This window comes from Hoplias malabaricus, chromosome 8 (assembly GCF_029633855.1).
Source record: "Hoplias malabaricus isolate fHopMal1 chromosome 8, fHopMal1.hap1, whole genome shotgun sequence".
NCBI lineage: Eukaryota > Metazoa > Chordata > Actinopteri > Characiformes > Erythrinidae > Hoplias > Hoplias malabaricus.
Genome location: NC_089807.1, coordinates 18573698 through 18597853, shown reverse-complemented (window position 1 = coordinate 18597853; position 24156 = coordinate 18573698). Strand labels below are relative to the sequence as shown.

General features: G+C 38.9%; 1 protein-coding gene across 1 annotated transcript in view; it reads left to right on the top strand.

Moving 5' to 3' along the window:
• Positions 1-652: 652 nt before the first annotated feature.
• The window catches only part of eif2ak3 (eukaryotic translation initiation factor 2-alpha kinase 3), a 32613-nt gene continuing 9109 nt past the window's right edge, over positions 653-24156 (top strand). Inside the window, exons 1-4 of the mRNA XM_066679549.1 lie at positions 653-1513; positions 15313-15442; positions 23273-23467; positions 23629-23759. Coding sequence (XP_066535646.1) covers positions 1236-1513; positions 15313-15442; positions 23273-23467; positions 23629-23759 — 734 coding nt within the window. The 5' untranslated portion in view covers positions 653-1235. The remainder of the gene's footprint in view (positions 1514-15312; positions 15443-23272; positions 23468-23628; positions 23760-24156) is intronic.

Sequence of the window (24156 nt, the reverse complement as noted above, 5' to 3'; positions counted from 1 at the left end):
TAAATTACTTTTTGTTTTCATAATAACTTTATATTAAGTCAGTGATATTGTGCGAGAAATGGAAAATATCCGTGGCACTGTTATTGCCGATAAACCTATTTAAATATGCTAATTATTTTTATCAGTATTCGCCAGTCGTTTAATTATTTTATACATTTCCGTTTGTTTGCATTTTTTTTCTTCTGAAATCTCTATAAGGTTCAGCTGTACCTACCTTTTTTTTTTTTTTTTTTTTTTTTTTGGTTTTCAGAGCAAGAGCCTATACGAAAGTTTTTTTAACTTAAGTGAAAACGTAATGTAAAAAAAAAAATCTAAAATTGTACATTCCATACATTTTCTGGTTGATATTTCAGGATTTATCAATGTAGCCAGATTACTTCAGACAATTCCAATCCTGTCGGGCTAACTCATAAACCATGTTTTTTGTCATGCCCCCTGCGCATGATGGATGTTAAACTGTGGCGCTTGTTTGACGCTGAACGCTCTCCGGAAAAGGAAGCCTGGGGTGCTTCTGATTTGAACACGATGGAGCGGCCACGTCGCTCTTTTCGCGGCTGCGGAGGTACTGTATTTTCTGTTTCTCTGTGAATGACCCGCCCTCTGAGACTCGAGGAGTGGTGACCCTCAATCTTTAGAAGCGGGGCGGAGCTGTGTGAAGTTAACGGACCAATGAAACCGGCGAGGAGCGCGCGTGTGAGTCCGTTGGCCGCATCTCCCTCGCGCTGATGTGTTTGTAAAGAGCTGGACACGCCGCACTTGTTTCCCACTCTGTCCCTCCTCGTTCCCTGCCCCGCCCCCAGGCACTGAGTGGCAGGACGGCAGCCAGTGGCGCTCCGCGTTTGAAGGGCGAGCCGCAGTTCCAGACGGACAGCCACGCTGCTCAATCACTTTTCGCTGAGTGGCCGAGGCTCGCGGAGTGATGCACGGGAGCTGCAATCAGAGAGCGCCGCTGCACACATCGCCACCAATGCACGCGTGGATACGGGGCGGGATCAGCGTTACCACGGCACGAGCAGCGGCGCTATAAAGCCAATAACATCATGGAGCTTCAGAGACTCGTGTTTACCTTAAGAAAAGAGAACAGAAAGTCGCTGGAAAGCTTCTAAATTCATTTTTTGCTTTCAGTTTTACACAAAGGTCGTGTTTTAACGCAATTGTCGAGTTTTAAAATTACCTGCGTTATTGTTTCTTTGGTATGGGATTACCCATTACTAGCTAATGTGCCACTTGTCCCAATGGAAAGGGGGCTTCGGTTTGGACTCGCGGGCATCTCCCTTGTGTTTTTGCTGATTCTACGAGGTTTAACGGGGACTTTGCAGGTCGACTCCCTCTCCGGGAGAAATCTGGAGGCTCGTACGGCGGGAGATGGGGCCGTTATGGAGCGGCTCGAGAGCTCAGCAGCCCCGGGAACAGCAAGCGGAGACGTGACGGTCGAGGACGAGACGGGAGCAGCCGGAGGAGACGGAGAGGAGCCTTTGGGAGACAACGACACAAGCTTTAATCAGAACAGAAGGTACGCTTAGTTTCAGCACAGAGTTTGTCATGAGCATTGCTTTTTTAACGGCCAGAGTGGAGGAAGAAACCAACCCTAAACTTCCTGAAGTTTGTTAGCGAGCTGAGCTACACTTAACGTTAGCCCTCCGTCATTAGCTGCTGTTAGCTCACAACAAACTAACGATAAAGACGAATATGTGATGTCAGTTAGACCCACAGGCACCAAGTGGAACATAATGACTTTTATTTTCTCGGCTTAAATTCTAAAACCAAAATTGGCGTACGAACGTTAACAGATGCAGTTCACCCTGCTTGTTTTTCTCGCCTTGATGATGTTGACGACCTACTGTTAACAGTGAGCACACTCTGTAAAGTGAAGTTTGGTGATTTCTCCTTGGTCCCAGACTCTGTAGCAGCTATTGCTAGCTAACTTCTTTACATTAAAGAGTTTGTTTGTTGTTGGGAATTTGAACTAAAACTGAATAGTGGAGCCTGTGAATAATCTAATCTGCACGTTTTTACCTGTATTGTATCTAATTAGCTAATAGACATTAGAGTTGAGACTTAATCTTCACAGACAAACCTACACACGAAGAGTCCGAGTTCTTCATCACTTACTGAAGGAGAAACGGCTCAGAATATGGGTGTTATGGGTCTTTGGCAGGTCAGAGGTAAACGAGCACACTAAAACAAGGTTTCTGTCTGTTTGTTCGGAGGAGAGAATTCCTCAGGAGTGCTCAGAGTGCCCGCCAGACTCTGGCAGAGCTTGTCGTCAGGCAGACTCTACGTTGAAATATTTTATGGACTTGTGTTGCCTTATAATCTATAATTTGCTACTGATTAAATTAAGCACGCAATCTTCAGACATTATTTCTATGAATCCAATAGAATCTAATCGATTATTAAAGATAAAATTTATATTCGTCCAAATGTTAACCTTACAGGTGGATCCTGTAAACTGTGTCTCGAAGCTCGTCTTAACTGTACACTCAGTATATTATTGATTGTATAACGCTTCTCTAACGAATCAGTGTGCAGGAGCAGATTGAATCTCTCCAAGTTGAGCAACAGAAGTCTCAGATCCTTGCTTTCAGTGTGCTTTAACTTTTGAATGATTAGTTTGTTGTTGAGATTTGTGTGCTGTAATTGTTAGAAATTATTACAAATAATTTAAAATTCATTGATGTGAGGCAGATATTTAATGCTGTGTAGTGAACTGTATAAACTGGGAAGTTTTATTGCTGTAATTAAAGCCTGCATCTGAGGAGAGTGAGCCCCACCCTAAATCTTACTCCCAAAAAACACTGGATGAGTACCGCAGTGCTCTGTCTCTTCAGTGATGAGTGCCATAACAAACCTCTCCTCACTAATGGGCAAAGTTACTCTAACTGGATCTGGAACTGACACTGTTGAGACTGAATGTGTCAGTAAATACTTGATTTCCAAGAGCATTCAAGTCCTGTACACCTGTTCCCAAAGTCTCATTCAGAGGTGTTCTCCTCAGTATCGTTATTAACTGTTCTTCTAGTGTTGTCACTGAAGCAGAATACCCCTCATGTGTAATGCTATCATTCGATTTTATTTAAGAACTCTTTGAATTATGAAAGTGATTGTCTCAGATTGGTATACCTCTGTTCACTTTCACAGAGGCATACAGATCTAGTTGAAACTGTTTCAGCAAGCGAGTGTGTTTTGAGTGCTCCTTTTTAAAAATGCAAGGAGCAGTGAAAACTTTAAGTGTACTATTCCTACGGAAGCATCTACTTTTTGCTCCACCCTTAAGAGACCATATATTTCACTATATTTTAACGTTTCCCTAGGGTCAACTTGTAATGTTGTGAGGTTTTATATACCAATAAAACATTCATAAATTCATACTTACCAGGCCACTTCTAGTTATTCAATGAAATTAAGCAGAAAGATTTTTAATGTGTCAAAACAGAGGACTAATTAAACCTGATTTATATGTATATATTGACTTTAGCACTGGTCACTTTCATTTGGGTTCAGTGCGTTAACCACTGCCCTTGTTGGCTTTACGAGGAGGCAGTGTCACCCTACTTGACCAATGTCAAGACTGAGATGAAAGGAGAGCCAGAAACTGACAATTTTACATTTCACATTTTACATCTTCATAATCCATAGTATGAGATTTTCATTAAGAGTGAAAATATATTCTTATATTTTTTGTACAATATATTTTGACTTCAGTTTCGTTTCTATAGTATTTACTTACATCTAGTAGATATTTTCTCTCCACAGGGATATGTCAGTTAATATTAAACAATTATGAGTAAAAGCAGCTCTCTTGCTGCATAATAATATACATGCAATTCATAATAATTGTAGGTTTCAAATATAGATATGAAAAGAATAATTTTTCTCACGTGGCAGGTCATGAAAGGTAGGGTAAAGGTATGGATGTGCAATTCTGTCAAATTTAATATATACATTCTTTTTTTTTTTTAAATACAGCATTGATTGGTTTAATAATTCGTTTATGGCACCAGCCCCCACTAACCCATCATGGCCCCCAATATTTATTATAGGGTATATTTCCCTAGGGTAACAACAGAATAAACCTGATAACATGGAGACATGCTCTTGAACAATTTGTCAATCAATGAATACGTAATTTTAATTAAAGTATTATTTATGGGGCGGCATGTTGGCGCAGCAGGTACTGTCACAGTCACACAGCTCCAGGGGCCTGGAGGTTGTGGGTTCGATTCCTGCTCCGGGTGGCTGTCTGTGAGGAGTTGGTGTGTTCTACCCGTGTCCGTGTGGGTTTCCTCCCACAGTCCAAAAACACACGTTGCAGGTGGATTGGCGACTCAAAAGTGTGTGTGTGTGTGTGTGTTGCCCTGTGAAGGACTGGTGCCCCCTCCAGGGTGTATTCCCGCCTTGTGCCCAATGATTCCAGGTAGGCTCTGGACCCACCGCGACCCTGAATTGGATAAGCGGTTACAGATAATGAATGAATGCAAGATAATATTATGAATAAACTTATGTAAATGAAGAGGCTAAGGTGCTACATATATTTGAAATATTATTTTTAAAAAATGGACAAATATAATTTGTTACAATCGCAGAAAGATCGATATGGCAGTATCATACAACCTTTTGTTTTAATTTAGTCCCATTTACTTCAAATTTTGTTCCACGTCTTTAAGAAATATCTCCAGAAATATCAATCTTGATAATCCCCCCCACCCTTCACAACTAATGAGGAGTTATGACAAAAGTTAGTTGCTAATTTGTAAGAAATAGTGAGTCTAAAGTGGGTAGGCCATTATTCCTTATGGCATTTCATGTAATGCGTACAGTCATGTACATCAAGTTTGTGCTGTGCTGTGCAATTATCATGATGGTCTAGTACAGTATTGTCATAGCAGTTGTGAGAGCATTAGCTGCCTTCACATCTGCTGTCTAGATCAAACATACACACGACACATTCACACCTCCTGCGTACCCCTGTGACCCTGCCTCTTTAACGCCTTTAATAGTTTGAGCACTATTTGAGTATGATCTCCTGTTGTATAATGTGAAACTAAATGAATGTTTTTTGCATTTAAAATGTATGACCATTTATACATGTAGATAAAGAGTAGGCATAATTGCCCTGTTCGCCAAACATGTCTATGTCTACGAACACAGACACATAGAGAAACTGGAACCAACCTATTGTGTTCAGTTCCTTGGAACTCTGATGTTAATCAACACCCCCAGGCCCTCTCTTAGACATGGAACAGCTTTACTGGGGGATGGTTTTCTCCAGGGACACTTTTCTGTGATGCACAGCCTGGCGGACTGGCAAGCGGGAGCCTAACCCAGAGAACCCGAGAGACTTCCACATACTCCACTACAAAAGCAAAAATAGAAGGCGAGCGCTTTGTGATGAAGAACCTCTCAAAGATTGGTACCCTCATTCAGTTTGCAGGGCCCAGCAGCAGAAAGATCAATCATATAGGGAGTAGTGAAGGAAAAAGAAAAAAGCATTAATTTCCCCTGTGTGAGGTTTGTAGTGTTGGGTCAAAACAAAGTCAACAACTGTAGCAGTGTTGTTCCATTAGACTTCATAAATATATATATATATAAAAACAACACTTATGTTTTGGCCATCCAGAAGCCCTACAGGTTATTCTGTGGTTCAAAAGGAAATTTCATGGATCTTTCAAAATACAAGAGTAATTAAATAGTTAATGTCAACAGAATAATTCAGTCTTTTGAATTGTAGAGTAAATTAGTGACTGATATGAACTTGTTAATAATATCCTGCTTGGTGTTTGAGAGATCATCTGCTTCAAAAATCTAGTTCCCTATTATTCTAGAAAGGTCAGTTCAACATCAAATCACTAGGAGAAACATTTGTGTTCATTTGTACAATTTAATTACACAGTAATTCTGCAAGAAATTTTGGAACTTCCCTTTAGCTGTACCACTGAAGGACAGATGGGCTGAAGTCTGAACAAGTCTGAACATGATCCATTGCTTGCCAGCATTCTAAACATTAATTTATGTATTGTATACAGGCTGTGTTTGTTATATTTAAAAATATATAGTGCTATATATGAATAATATGAGGCTGTAAACACCCGGAACTTGCAGTGCTTTCAGAAGCCTGAGAAGCGGAGCAGTGCCAATTCAAACACACGGAATCATGTGTTTGTATGAGTAAATAAATTACTGCAGTATCACAGCTTGCTCTTGGTGGAGAAAGTTGCACAACAAACTGAGGGGAAAAGTTTCAGAGTAATAAATGAACATACAAACCATTTCTATATTTAAGCAAGTCTTAAGAAGAGCCATTCAAATCTGTAATAATCAAACCTTGGCAAGTTTGAGGAATTGTTGATCTTTGTGTTAGAAGTGTGTAATTGCGCGAATGTGCCGAAGGACATGTAGTTAACTAGTAAAGTAGGTTTTACTGCATTCTGTATCCCTGAATGTATTTATGTAATATTTTAAGCATGTTCATGTTCAAAGAGAACTTGATCAGCACTCAGTGATGGAAGTGTCTTCTGTGTTATTGAAGTTAAGCTAAAAAAAAAAAAAAAGTAATTCAATAGTGAAACTTGGGACATGTATTCCGAACAACCCTCCTTTTGCTAGCTTGCTCTGTGCCCTGTGACGGAGCCCTCTGCGTTTAGAAACAATGGCTTTGACATTGTGTCTTATTTTGTACTGATATCCCCTGATTTCAGAAGAAATTTTGCATGAGCAGATGTCCACAAACATTTGGCCTTATAGCGTATATGGAGGTATACTCCATTTTGACTTCAGTTGACTTTGTTTATACTCTAGCTTTGTGTTATTGTGTATTTTTTGACACTCAAACAGCCATGTCAGAGTGCTACATCAATATATCAAATTGTAAGAAAAGTCACCAAAAAACTTTCAGCATTTTACTGGTCAGTGTGGGCTACCCCTCCTATCGACTTAACTCAGATAACCAGCCTCCCCTTCTGCAGTAGCAGAAGGATACTATATTTGAGCTATTTTTTTCCTCTTGACTCAGTAATGGGACTATTTTCAATTTGAACAAACAAATCTTGTTAGGGTAGCTTTAAAACACTTAATCTAGAAATGAACACTGACAAAAATGCAAAAAATGTGCGTTTCTATGCCATTGAGCATTTGAAATGGTCCAAGGTGTATTTAATATCATTAAAACCCCTGTCCACTTGCTTTTAAGTATAAGGAAAAAGAATATAATTTGAATGATATTCCACAGAATAAGCATTTACCAATGTTATATTCCAGATATTTATTTATTAAAGCAGATTAAGAGTAGAAATCTCCAAAGCAGAAGTGTGAGGACCATTTAGGTCGCAGTGATGTAAACATCCTGGTGTCAGTAAAGGTGATTTTAACATATTGCTAATTCAGACCAATTCTTTTGCAGACCTGATGTCACTTGAGCCCATTGTTGTCCCTCCCATCCCAAATTCGACAGGAGACTGCAGAAAAAAAAACTACACTTTTCTACAATATACTCTGTTATTTCAGAGCATATTTATTATAAAATAGATCAGTTGAATATGAGTAGAAAGTCTTTCAAATTTTCCAGTCAGTCCTGTAAAAGTTAACAAAATGTTATTTGAGGTGTTTGTTCAGCCAAGACCTAATTTAAAGGAGCAATCTGTAAGATATTTACTGAACTTAGTCATAAAATGTCCAGGGTGTGTGATCTTAGGTTAAGGAAACTGTCAAAGCTAAAACACTGCTGCCTCTCACAGCTTTGCTGTAGCAGTATATTCTCTTTGAGAAGTGCCCAGTCCGGAGCAGAGCTCCTGTGAATGTTTGTTTGTTTGTTTGTTTGTTTTTGTTTTGTTTTTTTTTTGTTTTTGTTCCCCCCCCCCCCCAACCACTCCTAGGTCCTGCTTGTGATCCTGCACTCTGTCTAATAACATTACAGTAAAAAAAAAACAAACAAAAAAAAACACTGCATTGCCTGGTCTACAAACATAATGTATTGCAGCCATGAAATGACCAAGTGAACAGAGTAAATATTTTTATTTTACTGGACCCAAAAAAGCCCCATTTGCCCTTTTAAAAATCTCCATGGCCAGAGACGGAGTAAAATGAGAGGAAACAGAAGCAGCAACGCTACAGAACAGAGCCAGAGCTGGCTAATTTTCTCCTGAACAGGTAACAGCATATCATGTCTGAAAAAAAGCATAGACGTACAGTTGCCTATGTATAGATCAAAAGGAGTAAATGCCATGTTGTGTGTTTTACATGAAGAAAGTGAGGCATAGTGACGATTTGAAAGGTGTCAGGACTGTGTTTTGTGTTTTTATACGATGAAGGTGAAGGAAAGATGTAAATATCATTTATTTATTTTAAAGAAATTAGGGCAGATTCATGTGTTTCTCCATGGTGTGTTTGTGTATTAAACAAATTAAGGAGTAAGAATTTTTTTAAAAGCCTCTCATATTCACCTGTTTAAGGTGGAATGGAGACATCTAGCTTGGTTGTACACGGCAAATATGTGTTTCACTACTTTGTAGATGTTTTAGTGACATGATGTACACTTGGTTGTGTGTTTTAAGTCAATGAAATGGGGAAATAAGAAGTGTTTTAAAACAAGATTTGTTTATAAAACCTTGCACTAGCTTTAGCTTTACATAACTGTTTAAGTTGGAAATGAGTCTTTAATAAGAAACTGGAAACTAACGCAAGTAAGACTCTTAAATGGACCCATTTAGGGTGGAACTACATGCTTGAATACGAAAATTGTTAATAAGATCAAAGGACCTCCCTCCTAAAATGACATTGAAGGGAAAAATGACACCAGCCTTGTCTAGTCTAAAATTTTAAGTTGGTGTAGATGGTATATTCTTGTAAATGCAGGGAAAACAGCAGCAGGCCTTTCACATTTACGTAGGTAAATGTTTAGTGACATTACATACATTTGGGTTGTGTGATGACCCTTAACAGACACGTAAAATGGAACAAAAGTTTGTAAATTGTGAATAAGAAGCAAAGTTCTGCCTCCTAAATGACATTTATGGTGGAAGGGAAAATTGATAAGTAACACCAGCATTGACTAGTCAAAATATTTAAGGTGGGTCTGGACAGAAAAGACTTGTAAATGCAGGGAAACAGTGGCCGCTCGTTCACTTTTGTCTTTTTTGTATAAGTAGATGTTTTAGTGAAATGAACAGGTTTCGGTGTAAATATGTTGATTATGGCATATTCTTCTTAGCTATTACAGACAAGTTCTTAAACTGGTCTCTTTCTTGTTCGTTCAGTTGTCCTCAAACTGGCAACCTGCTCAAGCTTCACATCTGGGGAGGAACGGGAGGAGGCAGATGGCTCTCTCCACTGTTTTGAAACTGTTATAGTTCTGATTTTAAACACTTGGTCTCAGTATTACAGATTGCTTGTTAAATAAAATCTTTTACGGTCTATACATACTTTATAATGACAAACATTGCGCTGTGTTTATATGCTAATTGTAACTACAAATATGCATTTATGAGATCCTGTTTTTGTGAGGTTTTCCCATTTTCAGCGATGAACGCAATAGTAATTTGAATGCTGAATGCTGCTTGGCAAGCATAACTTTATTATGCCATGATTATACCTCATTATCATTCTACAAAGATTAATAACATTTTTGAATTGCAGTTGAGTTACTAAGCTAAATGACTGAGAATGGACATGTTAATGAACACATTTATTTGCTTGTTTGTGTTAATTTACTAATTGTATGAATTACAATTAAAACCCTAGTTCACTTCCTTTGCTTATACCTATATAGCTAATATTTTGTCATACTTATGTTTGTGAAATTTCGCCTCCTAAATTGTTTTTGTTTACATACCTGTCCAAAGCCATGTGCCTACAAGGCCTGGTATGATCCAGGCATGGAGCTCAACTTGGCCTCATTGTGTGTATTTTTGGACCAGCAGTGATTCCAGAGAGACCTTTTGTAGAAGTAACACTTTGCTTGAGGTGCCCTATCTGACACACACACACACACACAACTTGCTGTTACAGCCCTCTCTTCTGCCTCCCTGGCACAAAACATAGCAGACGTCTAGCTCAAACTGCCTACTGCTTAGCAACAGCCAACCAGAAGGCTCGAGCTGGGAAACTTGTTAGCCAATTAGAAGGATGGAAGGAGAAAGTGCTCAGAATTTGAGTTGGGTGCAGAGGGAGAGACAAGGAATGAGAGAGAAAAAAAATAAGGGGATGGAGTTCATGTGCTTAGGGGGTGTTTTTGGTGTTTTTGGTGCTTTGCTTTGCTCCTCTTACCTGATGGTTCAGTAACTTGACAGTTTGTGTCAGTTTCGATAGAGATACTCTAAGATGCCTTAGTGTCTGTATTAAGTTCAAGTGCAAAGCTTTACAAGTGCTTAAAAGTTTGTTCAGTTCTTTCTGTCCTTTTTTCGTCATGGTAGTGCTGAAGTGTGAAGATGGTATCATGTTAATTGGAGTGATGTGGGCAAGATCTGAACCCTGAAAAATGATCTTGTATTTCAGAAATTGTGAAATTATATAGAAAAATGGTGGGGGGGGGGGGTTGAAAGATGGGATTGAAAGTACTTTTCTTTGGTTAATTCATTATGAAAATGTACACATTATGAAGAACAGATTTTTTATATATTATTAAATAGTTAGTCTTTAAATAAATCCATAAATAAAAGTAACACCTGATATTTACAGAGATATGTTGCTGTACTTAACAAACAATAACAATACTTAACAATGGAATGATTCATTATGCTAATTAGCCATTCACTATTCACTGTTTTAGAAGTTTGTTATAATGGTAGTAGGGCTCATTACTTGGCTTGTAGCCAGAGAGTCCTTCAGCTTGTGATGTCAGTTTGTTCAAAGTTGCTTTATTTGTTTATTGATTCACTTGACTCGACTGTTACTTCAGTCATTGCGGAGGACCCACCCTGCTGCAGTGCAGCAGTCGTCGGAGCAGGAGAAAGGTGGGGAGAATAGAAGGAATCTGAGGGAGAGAGAGAGAGAGAGAGTGTCAAGCCAAGCTGTTGAGCAAGTGAGAGAGAGAGGGAGAGCGAGATGTTGGTGAAAGATGAGGGCACTAGGACCTAGAGATGCACATGGACTTGTAGTTTGGTTCCTCACTGCTTAGCAACAACAAATCAGCCACCCAGATCAAGGCCAGTGCTTGACCAATAAGAGGAGTGAGGCGCCATGCCACAGAGTTTTGAGTTCGCCGCCTGTGAGCTGTGCACAGTGTGGAGAGTGCATGAAGGTGGGACACAGAAAAGAGAGTAGTGAGGGATGACAAGTTTATAGTGATGACACATATGATTTTTGATGTGGATATGATTGTGGATAATTGGGGTTAAGTGTTTTTCTGATGTGTATATGAGAGAGATTTTTGTTCATGTGACACAATATTCTATTGTGTATGAACACCTCTTTATAATATTGGTCCTGAAATATTGATGTGGAAGTTCTCCATACTTCAAAATGTAAGCAGTCAAAATGACCTAATATTGTTGTGAACATGTGTCTGTGGGGGGTGGGGGGGGACTGCAAGGTCGAGAGAGATGCATATAGTGATAGCTTCTGATTTGGGTGTGGCTGTACGTGACATGAACTCCTGCAAGAGGATCATGTGCACACACTTGTATGAGAAGAGGCTCTGAGCACAAAACCTCAGTCTTGTTCCCCTCTGAGACTTGAAGACAAAATCTAGTTTCACAGCCACAGATTTGTGAATCAAATTGATTTTCTACAGCAATATTTTTAAAGCTCAGTTGTAAAGTAAAGTTGCACCAACATGGTAAAAAATGTTTTGATATTTTCTGTGTCAAATCTTGCAGGTGTTGAGATATATCCCAGATTTCTAACCCAAAGATCGAAACCACCTGTAGACAGAGCAATAAAATCAACCAAACCCTTCTGCTTTGTATTTGAAAACATGACCAAAATAACAGCTTCTCTGACGCATTATACATTCAGTGTTCAAGCCTCAAGCTATGCTTGTGTTGGGCATAAATACAGAACTGGATTTTAGTTGCTCAGAAATAAATCTGTCATAATATTTATCGGACAAAAAATGCAGATATTTTACCCAAATAATACAGTTATGATCAGCCCATTTTCATTAATAAAATGAAGATTTCAGCACAAGCATCCCCTATAAATTCAGGAGGGCTGCAAAAATACATCAAATATCATTTTGCAAGATAATATTTAAACAATTGTTTGCCAGTGCCCCTGTGACCTAAAGCAATTTTTATCACATAGAGTATTTCAACATTAAGAAACACCTTTTGAGAGAGAACGCGAGAGATGTTTAGATAAATATTCAGAGGAAAAATGTTGTAGTATGTTATACAGTAACAAAGCATGTTTATCCCTTTTTTAATTATTGTATTTATATTTTTTGCTTTGGTAACATAAACTTGTATCTTCAAAATTGCAGCTTCAATGCTTAAAATCCAAGACATACTTCTAACTGCCTTAATGTAGAAAGATGACTTTGCAGTAATGATGAAACTAGAAATGCCACTGATAGGATAACAAACTGATATCAGAAAATGAATTGATATCAATATCTGATATTAATCCTATCCAGAAAAAAAAATCATTTGGATCATTTCTTCTGGTAAAGTGTTCACACACTGGTCGAGGAGGTCAAAGGGCAGCTCTTTTCACTGGGCTTTGATAAAATGTCAGCAATATGCTTTATGTTTAAAGTATGCAGTATAATGTGTGTAGAGCTCTGTGCATTCTGTACATTTAGGGTTTGGAGATGCTCTGTAGCTCTCTTCAGCACTCTAAACTGTCTTGAACTCTCTAGCTTCTCTGCAGGGGTGTGGCTTTACATCCACAACTTCCCCACGTGCTCCAGTATCCCCTGTATTTCCTTTCTGTGCTGTGTGTGTTGCGGTGGTGCTTTAGGCTTGAAAGTGGGATGACGAACTGCTTGCTGTTGCATGGTTACAGCGAGCTCTGTCTGCCCATTGGCTGAGGTTTTTCAGGCTAGTAGCTTCTGATTGGTGGCTCTGTAACTCCTCTTCACTGTGAATGGCTGTGAGCAAGAGAATACTCCTGTGATTGGACCGAACACCTCGGATACTGTGTGAGTTTTTGTGCATGTGTGTATTTTTGCTGTAGTAACATCTATTTACGTCAGGTTTGGGGTGAGATCCTTACGAGTTTCTCTTAGGGGGGAGAGACGGATTGGCCGCTTGAGGTGTGTGTACTCGAGGATTTGTTTGTTTTGCTGCTTTTTTTTTTTTCCCCCTTTCGGTGCTGCTGAGAAAGCGCAAAACACCACTGAACGGTCGGAAGCTTTAATAGTGTTGACGGAAACAGAAGGTGAATAACACATCTCGTCAGAGTTGAGACAGACATTTAAAAAGCTGACTGATGTGCTTTTCATTGACGCCTTGCACAAGCACTCTACAGAACGTCAAACAATCTTAAAGTCTTCTTTATTTAGTAGTGTCATGGGGAAGAGCTTTATCATTACTAATTACTTTAATAATTGATCACTGAGTTAAAACTGGAATATACATGATCTATACATGGCCATATCTGCTGATACAGGATTTTCACATTTCATCTTTTTAATCATGAAATTAAGTGTTATGGTATTGAATTCCAATTAAGCAGCTTCAGCACATTTTGCTGTGGGGTTCGCAGAAATGATATGATAAATTACATTGTGTTCCATCACAATGTGCTTTTCTATATCAGTACTTAAAATATAGTGAACTATTCCAGACTCCATTACAATGAGAGCGTTAAGTAATAAAATGCATAGTTGTTACCAGTATTTTATTAATCAGTCAACGACTTATTAAACTTCTTTAAAAATGCAATTGTGACATATATATTGGGCAAAATAATTGTGGTGCAGTGTATTTGCCTTATTTGGAAATCTATGTCCACAGGTGCACACAGCTGTTTTATTTTATTTTTTTATACATGCTATTTATTTATACATATCTATATACATGCTTGTTTTTAATTGACTGACAAAGATTTCCTACGTCATTCTAAATTGCAACATAAACCAGCAAGTCCTGTTTTGGGCACAGCTTTTTGTGCATATTATGTTTGTTTTTGTCTTTTCAGTGACAGTGATATCTTCTGGCTTTTATCTTTTCTCTTTCTTTTTTCTGAGCTGAGCCTGTAACAGAACTTTAACTCAAATGGGCAATGTCTTTTGGGTTTTGAAATGCAGTGGAGTCTGTGTTGGATGGTAGTGGTTAATTTAATTTGAAACCAGTGAAAGACCTGTACGTTCTTTCTCTGTCCACTTTCAACCTTTCTTTTATTTTCCTGAGTGAAATGATGTGATGAAGAATTGTCTTTGATCCTATCCAGAAAATTAGATCTCTCTCTCTGTCGTGCTCTTTCGCGCTCTCTCTCCTCAGTCACCCAGTAAGGGGCGTGGCAAGTGAAGCTTCCTCATTCATCCTCACAATACCCACTGCTTAGCAACAACCAATCAGTCCAAATATTTTTGGAGGGGGCTCTCAGCCAATCAGAAGTGATGTGTTGTAGCGTTTTACACACTTGAATCCCATTGGAGAAAGAGGTGGTAGAGCAAACCATGTTAGCCTGGAGCACTGGAGTGATTCCATAAGAACTGAGATGCCCTTTAAATTGGACTCCCTGAGTGCTTATAACTAGTGTTGTGTGTTAACTCTTTTAGACTGGACATCAAAGCTTTCCTCCTTCACCACACTGTCAGGTCTCTGACCCCTTCACTCTCACTCTGTGTCTAACTGAACACATATCCAGCTGCATACCGAGTGCACTATCACCTAGTGCTGCATCTGCAAGATTTGGGGTGGGGGGTGGTGGGAGTTCTTATGATATAAGCCAGCCTCAACAAAACTGAGATTAACTGAGCTTCATGTATACGTCTGGGAAATATTATACCCCTAGGATGTCTAACACAGTCATATGACTAACACTACCTTATATTTCTGTATTCCAGACTGAACTGTCAGAAAGTCTGAAAGAAACATGACCCACCTGAGCATGTTTTAGAATCCACTTTTTTAGATGTTTTGTTCCAACAAAGCAGTTTCACACTAATTCCAGTGATTACTTTTTTTTCTTTGTAATAGTATCTTTCTCTTAAAGTGGGATTTTGCTGAACTAAAGTAGATTGTGTTTATTTATTCATAGTATATTTTGAAGTAGAGTAAAAAGCCAAAGAAAGCTTTGGAATGAATGTATAAAGGATGTTTGGAAGATGGATGGCTATGTCTGCCTATACTAGGTCATATTTACCAAGTGCTGAATTTGCTGTAGCTCTGTTTATGTATGAAATGTGCTGCCTTTTTTTCTTTTTACCAGGAGCCTTGTGATCATCAGTACTTTGGATGGAAGAATCGCAGCTCTGGATCCTCTGAACCAAGGGCGTAAGCAGTGGGACCTGGATGTGGGCTCTGGCTGCCTCGTGTCGTCCAGCCTAAGCAAACCAGAGGTACAAAACATCAGGCTCACTTGATGATGTTTTTTGTTTTTTTTTTTTTGGATGTGTACAAGCATCACAACATCGTTTTCTGTGCATGTAGCAGACATCCTCAATACTTGAAGAACACAGTGTTTATCATTAAAAGAGAGCATAATTAGGCCTGATCACTTACCATATACTTTTTAATTTGCAACATGTATTGAAGGTCTGACAGCAATACATGTCATCTACTAAGAGAGTTACATTATTCTTAGATCCATCACAATATGGTTAATAGATTGGTAAAACTTTATATAAATACTAAATTAATAGCTTTATGCTTTTGTTTTCACCCAAACCGAGGTGTGTGGTACATCTGTCGGGTATAAGGAGCGAGTGGAGTGAATCGAGCTCAGTTAATGTCCATGTGGTAGCTTGTGCAGTGGGGTATTATGGCCATGTGGCATGGAACAGAAATTTGTTACTTTTTGAATAATTTTTACCAATATTGTATCATGTTTATGTCTTTCTAACCAAACCTAGTAGACAGATATAACATTTTGCACTGGACCAATAAATCAGTTAATCGTGAATCTCATCTGACAAAAAGCCCCTGGGAAACCATTTTAAAATTTTGTAGGGTTTTTCTAAACTTGGGTGTTATGTGAATGCATCATTTCCTGTGCACAAATAACTGGCTCTCCCTGCTATTTATTAAAATTCAGTTTTGTGTTTTGTTATTTAAACTATGCTCACATTTCACCGTTTAGAATTAAATTTCAAAAAACAAAACACAAAACAGAAATATGATAAATCTCTCCTCAAAAATGACCAAAATATGCTCCTCAGAACTCTCTGAGAACGGTGTGGGCGTGGTCCAATATACTAATGACTGCGTGAGACTGACAGCTCTCTATTACTGGAGAACAGAATGCTGTTTACATTACCATGGCAACACACAGCCTTGAGACAGAGCAGTCGCAGGGTTTTTTTTCTCTCTGGGTTTTTACTCTGAACCGTTGTTGTACACAAGATAACATTACACAATTAAATGGCACAGGCAGGTAGAATCACAGTAAACAGACTGTGATAAGATTTAATTTGTGTATTTTTATACAGCCGTTCATGTATGAACCTACGGACATCTTGTCTTCAATGTGAGATATAGATATATATATATATATATATATATATATATATATATATATATATATATATATATATATATATATATATATATATATATATATATATATATATATCAACCATAATTGTACAAACTGAGTACCTTTTACCATGTCTCCAGATTGGTGCTTTCCGCTGCTGCTACTCTGCTGTACTGCCGACCATACGTGGCTTTTATCCCCACTGCTACTTTGCTGTACACGCTGGCCCAGTGTGGGCGCTATCTCTGCTGTACTGCCGACCGAGTGGGTCTGCTTTCCCCGCTGCTACTCTGCTGTTAAGTGCGGCTGCTATCTCCGCTGATACGTTGTTTAACACTCAGACCAAGTATTGCTGATATCTCTGCTCTACTCAGACTTAATCTATTCAGGCTCATTCTGTATTATTTTGTGTTCCGTGTTTGCTCTGTTTGTCTTTCACTCCCTCCCCATAGCTTTGTGAATAGCTGGATAGCTAGCATTAGCATGTTTACTAAAAGCTCCTAAGCTTTAGCCCACAAGTCTCTTCAACTCAGAAAGGAGGCGTGGCTATGGTAACCTTGTGATTGGTCAGGGTAATGGTGACATAAGTATTACCCACTTTTAGGACTGCCCATTCTACATTGAGAGGAGAGCAGTACTGGTCATTTTTGAGAAGAGATGTATCATATTTCTGGATTTTTTTTTTTTATTATTATTTCACATAACACCCAAATCTATATATAGACCAAAAACACAAGTTTAAGCTACTGCAATAATAGCCAGTACTAGAAATGGTATGACACCTGGGGCAGCACCATGGCACAACATGTAGTGGTCCTGAGCTTTGATGATTCAAACCCTATCTTTGGTCATTGTCTGCAAGGAGTTTGGTGTGGTCTCCCCCATCTACATGGGTTTTTTCGGGCTGGTCCAGTTTCCTCCCAAAGTCCAAAACCAGAATATTTAAAATGATGTACTGGGTCCCTGTTCAAGGTGTGTTCCTGTCTTGTGCCCAGTGATTCTGGGTAGGATCTGGACACACCATGTCCCTCATCTGTATAATTAAGACCACATTTCATGGAGTGATATTGGTATATAGTAACCAGAGGAACTATATTAATGCTAGATGGATCTGCTTGAAATGGAGGATCACTACATTGCTGGTGATAAAATTTAATTTGTGTATTTGACTGATCTAGTGCATAAAAAAGTATGAAAATATCTCCATAGTAAGTGGCCACTTGGGAAAAATGTGACAAGGCCACATGGGCAATAGGCAATATGCTTGTGTGTGTTTACTTATTTATTTTTTTAAATAATATCAGATGTGGGTGGCACAGTGGTGCAGCAGGTAGGTGTCATAGTCACACAGCTCCAGGGACCTGGAGGTTGTGGGTTCGATTCCCGCTCCGGGTGACTGCCTGTGAGGAGTTGGTGTGTTCTCCCAGTGTCTGCGTGGGTTTCCTCCGGGTGACTGTCTATGAGGAGTGTGGTGTGTTCTCCCCATGTCCACGTGGGTTTCCTCCGGGTGCTCCGGTTTCCTCCCACAGTTTGTAGGTGGATTGGCGACTCAAGTGTCTATAGGTGTGTGTGTTGCCCTGTGAAGGACTGGCGCCCCCTTAGGGGTGTATTCCCGCCTTGCGCCCAATGATTCCAGGTAGGCTCTGGACCCACCGCGACACTGAGCTGGATAAGGGTTACAGATAATGAATGAATGAATGAATGAATGAATAATATCAGATGTTGTGTCAGCATGTAAGAACATAGAGAGAAAATGACCTAGCTAAGCTTTCTATCAGTTAGTGTGGGTGGGATGCAATTTTGAAGACCTCTTTAACCCAGCTGTGATGAGGAGGGCCTGAAGTGTTTTAGTTTATGAAACAGAAAAAGGCATAACCAGATCACACAGACTTGGGGAAAATGCAACTAAAGGCTGATAAGATGCCTGCGGGGGGTGGGCTTTTTGGCTGCTAGACACCATAGTAAATGTGTACACAAGCTCACATGCGTGCATACTCCAGTCCACCCCGAAGGGTATTGCAAGGCTACTCTGCTGTCAAGAATGTATCCTTTTATTTCAATGTTGTATGTGCAGTTTGTAAAATAATTCATAATAAATGTCTTTACACATATGCACATACATGCTTTTTTAAATGCTGTTGAATGTATGGATGTGTTCATTTGGGGATGTGCGCCTAACAGTAATTTTCCCACCCTGGAGTTCAAACACACAAACTCTCTCTCTCTCTCGCACTTGCTCACCCCTCTGTCTGGTTTGGCGGTAACCTCAAATGCCTGGCTGCTGTGCGGAGAACAGCACTATTGGTTGTAAACTCCCTCCCCCACCTCTTTTACCCTCGGGTATGTAGCGAGGAGCCGCTCTGATTGGCTGCTGCTGTCCCTCAGACAGCAGTCTGCTCAGTGATTAGAGAGCACTGCCCCCATCTGATTGGCCCTCACCGTGGTGCAGGCTGGGAGCACTCACCTATAGTAGGCCACAGCACCAGCACAGAGGCCAGCAGTAAACAGCATTGTCTGCACAATCAAGCTGTCACAACAGAACAAGGGGGAGGAATGTTGGAGAGAGTGAGAAGGAGAACAAGAAAGAAAAAGAGAGGGATTAAGAGGGAGGTGTAGAGAGGAATGCCACTGATGGTCTTGTAGTGTGAGTCATGCTGTGCGGATTTGAGGATGAGATAATGCCTTATGTGTGGGATGATGTCATCCACCCAGCGCACGCGCACACACACTTTTTTTTAACCTTTTGAGTAAACAGTTTTCATGTAGGAGGAGCTTTATTGTAAGAACAGGCACACATGCACATCCATACATACATACACTGCCATACCTTGTTTGAAAGATTTGCAATAATTATATTCATTCATTTCCATTGCTCTCTTATTTGCATTGAAATTTTTTTTTTCCTTTTTGTCATTTATAAAGCTGGAAATGAAATTCAGAGCCTCTGTGGCATTTGTATGAAGAGGATTTAGAGCTCAGGACTCATTTTTGGTTGTGGAGGAAAAATGATGATGATGTTGTAGAAGAAATATATATATATATATATATATATAATATATATATTTTTTGTTTGTTTTTTATTATCACTTAGTATTATGACTATACAATATGTAATAGAGGGCGGCACAGTGGCGCAGCAGGTAGTGAATATGAAGTAGTATATGGCATGCCTGCAAAGGCCTAAGCACCATGGTTTTGACCTTTCCTGATGATTTACAAAATCAGGAATCTTAACAGCACTACGTTTCTCCATTGGAAAACTATATGAATTATTTGATTATATGAAACATGTATCAAACAAAAACAGTAACTCCATTATATCAGATGGCAGCATTTTCGATCAGTGCATGCTGCTGACATGCATGTATTATTGACTGATTTGTAAAAAACTTTAATAAACTCTTTAAAATTACAACAATACAAAAACAAACAAGTTTATTAATCAAAATTCCTTACATGACAATTAAGTCAGCTAAAAGTTCATGATAATGGCAGCCCTACTGACACCATACAGTTGAAATAGGAACGTCATCTCAGTGAAAGTGAGTTATTGTTTTGAAGAGAGAGTTTTGATTATAGCCCTGGACATGGATTGCAATGTACTATTGGGCTTTGCAGTCTGCAGCAAGAGCCAAACAGGGGTGTGTAACTTTGGGCCAGTGAGGTAATGTTGAGTGTTAAAAATGCAGTCTGTTCACTGTTGATGACTCTGTGCTTTTGGATAATGCTGATTAGGACACGTGCCTCCAGAGAGAGTAGATAGGATGTTTTACTGCCTGCTGTTTGAGCGTGTGTGTGTGTCTGTGTGCGTGTCGAGGTGCAGGTCAAGTTTTGGTGGGTTGATGTAATGTTATTTGTCACATTCACAAAACCATCCTCTGAAGCGATGCCATCTGCAGGAGGTTATTAAGTGTAGTGGGAGATCCTATACAGCCTACCCTACGCCCCCCTCGCTCTCATACTCGCACAGACAAAATCCTAATCTGCACAATCTCCCCAGACCAGCACCAGACACCCCAAGGTTAAAGCAGTGATTTGAGTGTGTATGGCAGTACTTATTAAATCAGCCTTTTTAATTAATTTATTTATTTATTATTTACAGTCCTTTTTTCCTCTTCCATTTTGGGATCTTTGAAAGTTATGCTTGCTGGTTATTTGATTCTTTTTACCCTATTACCACAAAGATTTACAGCATTTTTTTCGGATCAAACACATTACCACATAGGCAGGTCTAGCATCTGAAGAGTACTCATGAACTTTTTATATTTTGAATATTTATACACAAAGAAAAATCTGTTTGTTATAATTTTCTTGAGACAAATAAAAGTGAATTAGATGCTGCGTTGTGTGAGATAAATGATATGCTGACTTAATGGTTTTCTTGAATTATATGCATTGTGGCTTGCATTTTCTTTGCTGCATGTTTTCATAAGGTAGTAGTATGCAACATATAACCCTCCTACCCCTAATAAAAATGGTATTTCATATTTTGGTAATTTGGGTACATTTGAATAGTCAGAAATAGGCCTATTGTTAAATTCCTCTGTGTAATATAATTAATATTGATGTCCCTCCTTCAAATAAGATGTTGTCGTGTTAAATGGATTTGCTTTAGTGGTCCATTGATCTCAAGTTGTGGGCCATAGGACGAGGACAACGAATGTGGGAGATCCTTTACAGCTGGAGATCACTTGCTGGATTACCCCAGTGTAGCAGAGAGAGATGAGTCATCAGCTTGCACACACACTCTTTAAACCTCTTAACCACTATACCACAACTTGGCCACAGCAGGTATTCATCCCTCATTGTGCCATTGATTGGCAGATGACCTCATCTCCCCATGCTCCAGCCAATAGGAGCCTCCTGGCTGCTTTCTTTCCCACAGCTCAGTGTTTCAGGCTTCCACCAGTGTGAGTAGGTGTCAAGGTCAGATTAAGAACAACAGGCTCAATGATCTCATTTTGCTCTGTGGGGTCTTATGAGTTTGAGTGGTTATGCTTTTGTATGAGTGAACCGATACCATGCTAATGCTTTGGATCACTAACAAAGCCCAAATTTGTGTAATGATCGTATAGTGGCTTTAATCCGTTTTAAGCTGGATGTTTGAGTGTTGAATTTAATCTCTAAAGATGTGATTTTGCTGAGTTGTGTAACCCTTCTGCCAATGGAAGATTATGTTCCAAATGTTCCTCAACCAATAAAGTTCAAACAGTCTCAAACCTGATTGGTCCAGGTCATCCTATTCTCTGGCCTTTGTTTACTCTTTTCTCCTTATCAGTGTTGTTCTGCCTATCAGGACCATATCAGTGCTGGAGCTGTGTTTTGAACTCGGAGAACACACAGTTCAGAGTGGCTGTCAGATCACTTAGCCATGCAAGAGAAACACAATCTCTTACCTTTTTAGAATTGCTCTAATGATGTAGTCCTAAAACCTAATAAAACATCTTATCTTGATGCTTTTGATACATGTCAGTGCAATCGCTTTTCTGACTCTGAGTTTGAGAGACGGTGTGTTATGTATTGTTATTGTAAATGATGTATGCAATGTAATATAAAGCCCATTTCCAGAAAAGTTAAGGCACTTTTTAATGTGCAATAAATAAAAAAAATGTTTGTTAATTTGCTTAAACTGTTGTTTAAATGAGACATTCATGATTTTAATTAAAAATAATAATACATTTTATAAATTCAGAGGACGTTTCCACATAATTTGCTAACTTTCCAATCTGTTCCCAGAATAGAAACATGTCTGACATATTTATCAGGTATTATACAGAGGAGAATCATACAACAGAGAGCATCAAAAGCAAAGAAAGTTACTTATTGAAACACATTGCAGATCTTTTCTGTCTTTTTGTCTGTTAAAAGTCAGAATGAGTGAATTAACAAATTACAGATTTCAACTTTTATTGCATTTTATGTAAGTGCTCCAACTTTGCTTGAGGTGGGTTTTGTATAGTAATGAACCAAAGTAAATTTTATTTAAGGCTTGTAAAGGGTTTTATTTTATAGAAGTTATTCACTTTGCAGTGCTGGTTAGAACTCAGGGAGACATAGGAGTGAACTAAATTATTTTTACTTACAATGATGGCAGCAGCACAGCCAGTGAGTAAATGTTACTCTCTCCATTCATTTATGCAGTTAAACTATTGAATTAACTGTGACAGCTGTTTCTTGTGAATGCAGAAGGAACTAGGGTGTAGCACATTGCTCCAGTACAGTCTTAGCTATTGGAGCTCTTGTTTGCATGTGAAATGTTATAAACATCAAAATTGGTCTTGGACATAGTGGCACAACAGGTAGTCTTCCAGGGTCCTGGGGTTGTGGGTTCAGTCCCTACCTCAGATCAGTTTGTAAGGGATTTGGGGTGTTTTCCCAGTGTCTGTTGGTTTCATTTGGGTCTTCCGTTTCAACAGTTATAAAAAAATATATAAAATGTTCTATAGTGTCTGTAAGAGTGAGTGACAAGTTTGGTGTCATTTTCTGTGATGCTTGCATTCCCAGTGCAAATGTGGTTTTTAAAAATAAATGTCACTATCTTATTTGTTATATGCTGTACTATCAAGTTACCTTGGAACAACAGAGCTAGTGTTTCTTTTAAGAGTTCTGAGCTCTCCTTGGTAGTATGCAAATATAATGATGTTAAAGCAAAATATCAGACACATGAGCTAAAAAGATGATTTGTTTTCCTCAGGTCTTTGGAAATAAGATGTTCATCCCCTCGTTGGATGGAGCGTTGTTTCAGTGGAACAGGGACAGGGAAAGTATGGAAGCTGTTCCCTTCAGTGTGGAGTCTCTTCTGGACTCGTCTTATCGAGTTGGAGAGGACACTGTGCTCGTTGGAGGAAAGTCTCTCACCACCTATGGCCTGGGGACCTACAGTGGCAAGGTACATTTACTGTTACAGACACAGCAAGACGTTATTAAACTGTTTATTCTACCAGTCTCCAATCAGTCAGTGTGTTTTTATTTTCTTTCTCTATTTTTTATATATTTTTCTGGTTTTTTTTTCATTCTGCATTCTTTTTTGGATTCTCTCATTCTCTGTAGCTGAAGTACATCTGTTCAGCAGTGGGTTGCAGTCGTTGGGGAGAAGAGGAAACTGATCCAGAAGATATGCTTTTGCTACAGAGAACACAGAAAACCGTCAGGGCTGTCACTCCTCGCAGTGGCTTTGAGAAGCAAGTTTCTTTCTCATGTCTACATCTGTTACATTTAGATTATATTAATTATAAACAAGAATTTAAAAATCTACATGGTTTTGGTAGTGACATTTTATCAGCAGCAAAAAAATCAACCTTTCAGTAATGCCAGTTATGGCCAAAATTGTATGTCTAAATAAAATACACACCTTACAAAATTATAAATATGCATTTTATTCATATTTTAATAGAAACAATGAAAACAGACCAATTGAATAAAATATTTGTATCAGTAATATGAACAAGAACACTTGATGAATATGTGAATGTCAGTATAACTGTGTCAAAACGAATATGATAATTTTGCCAGAACAGTCTTTTTTTTGTTTGTTTGTTTATGCTAATGTTGATGAGATGCAGCTGCAGTTGAACATGT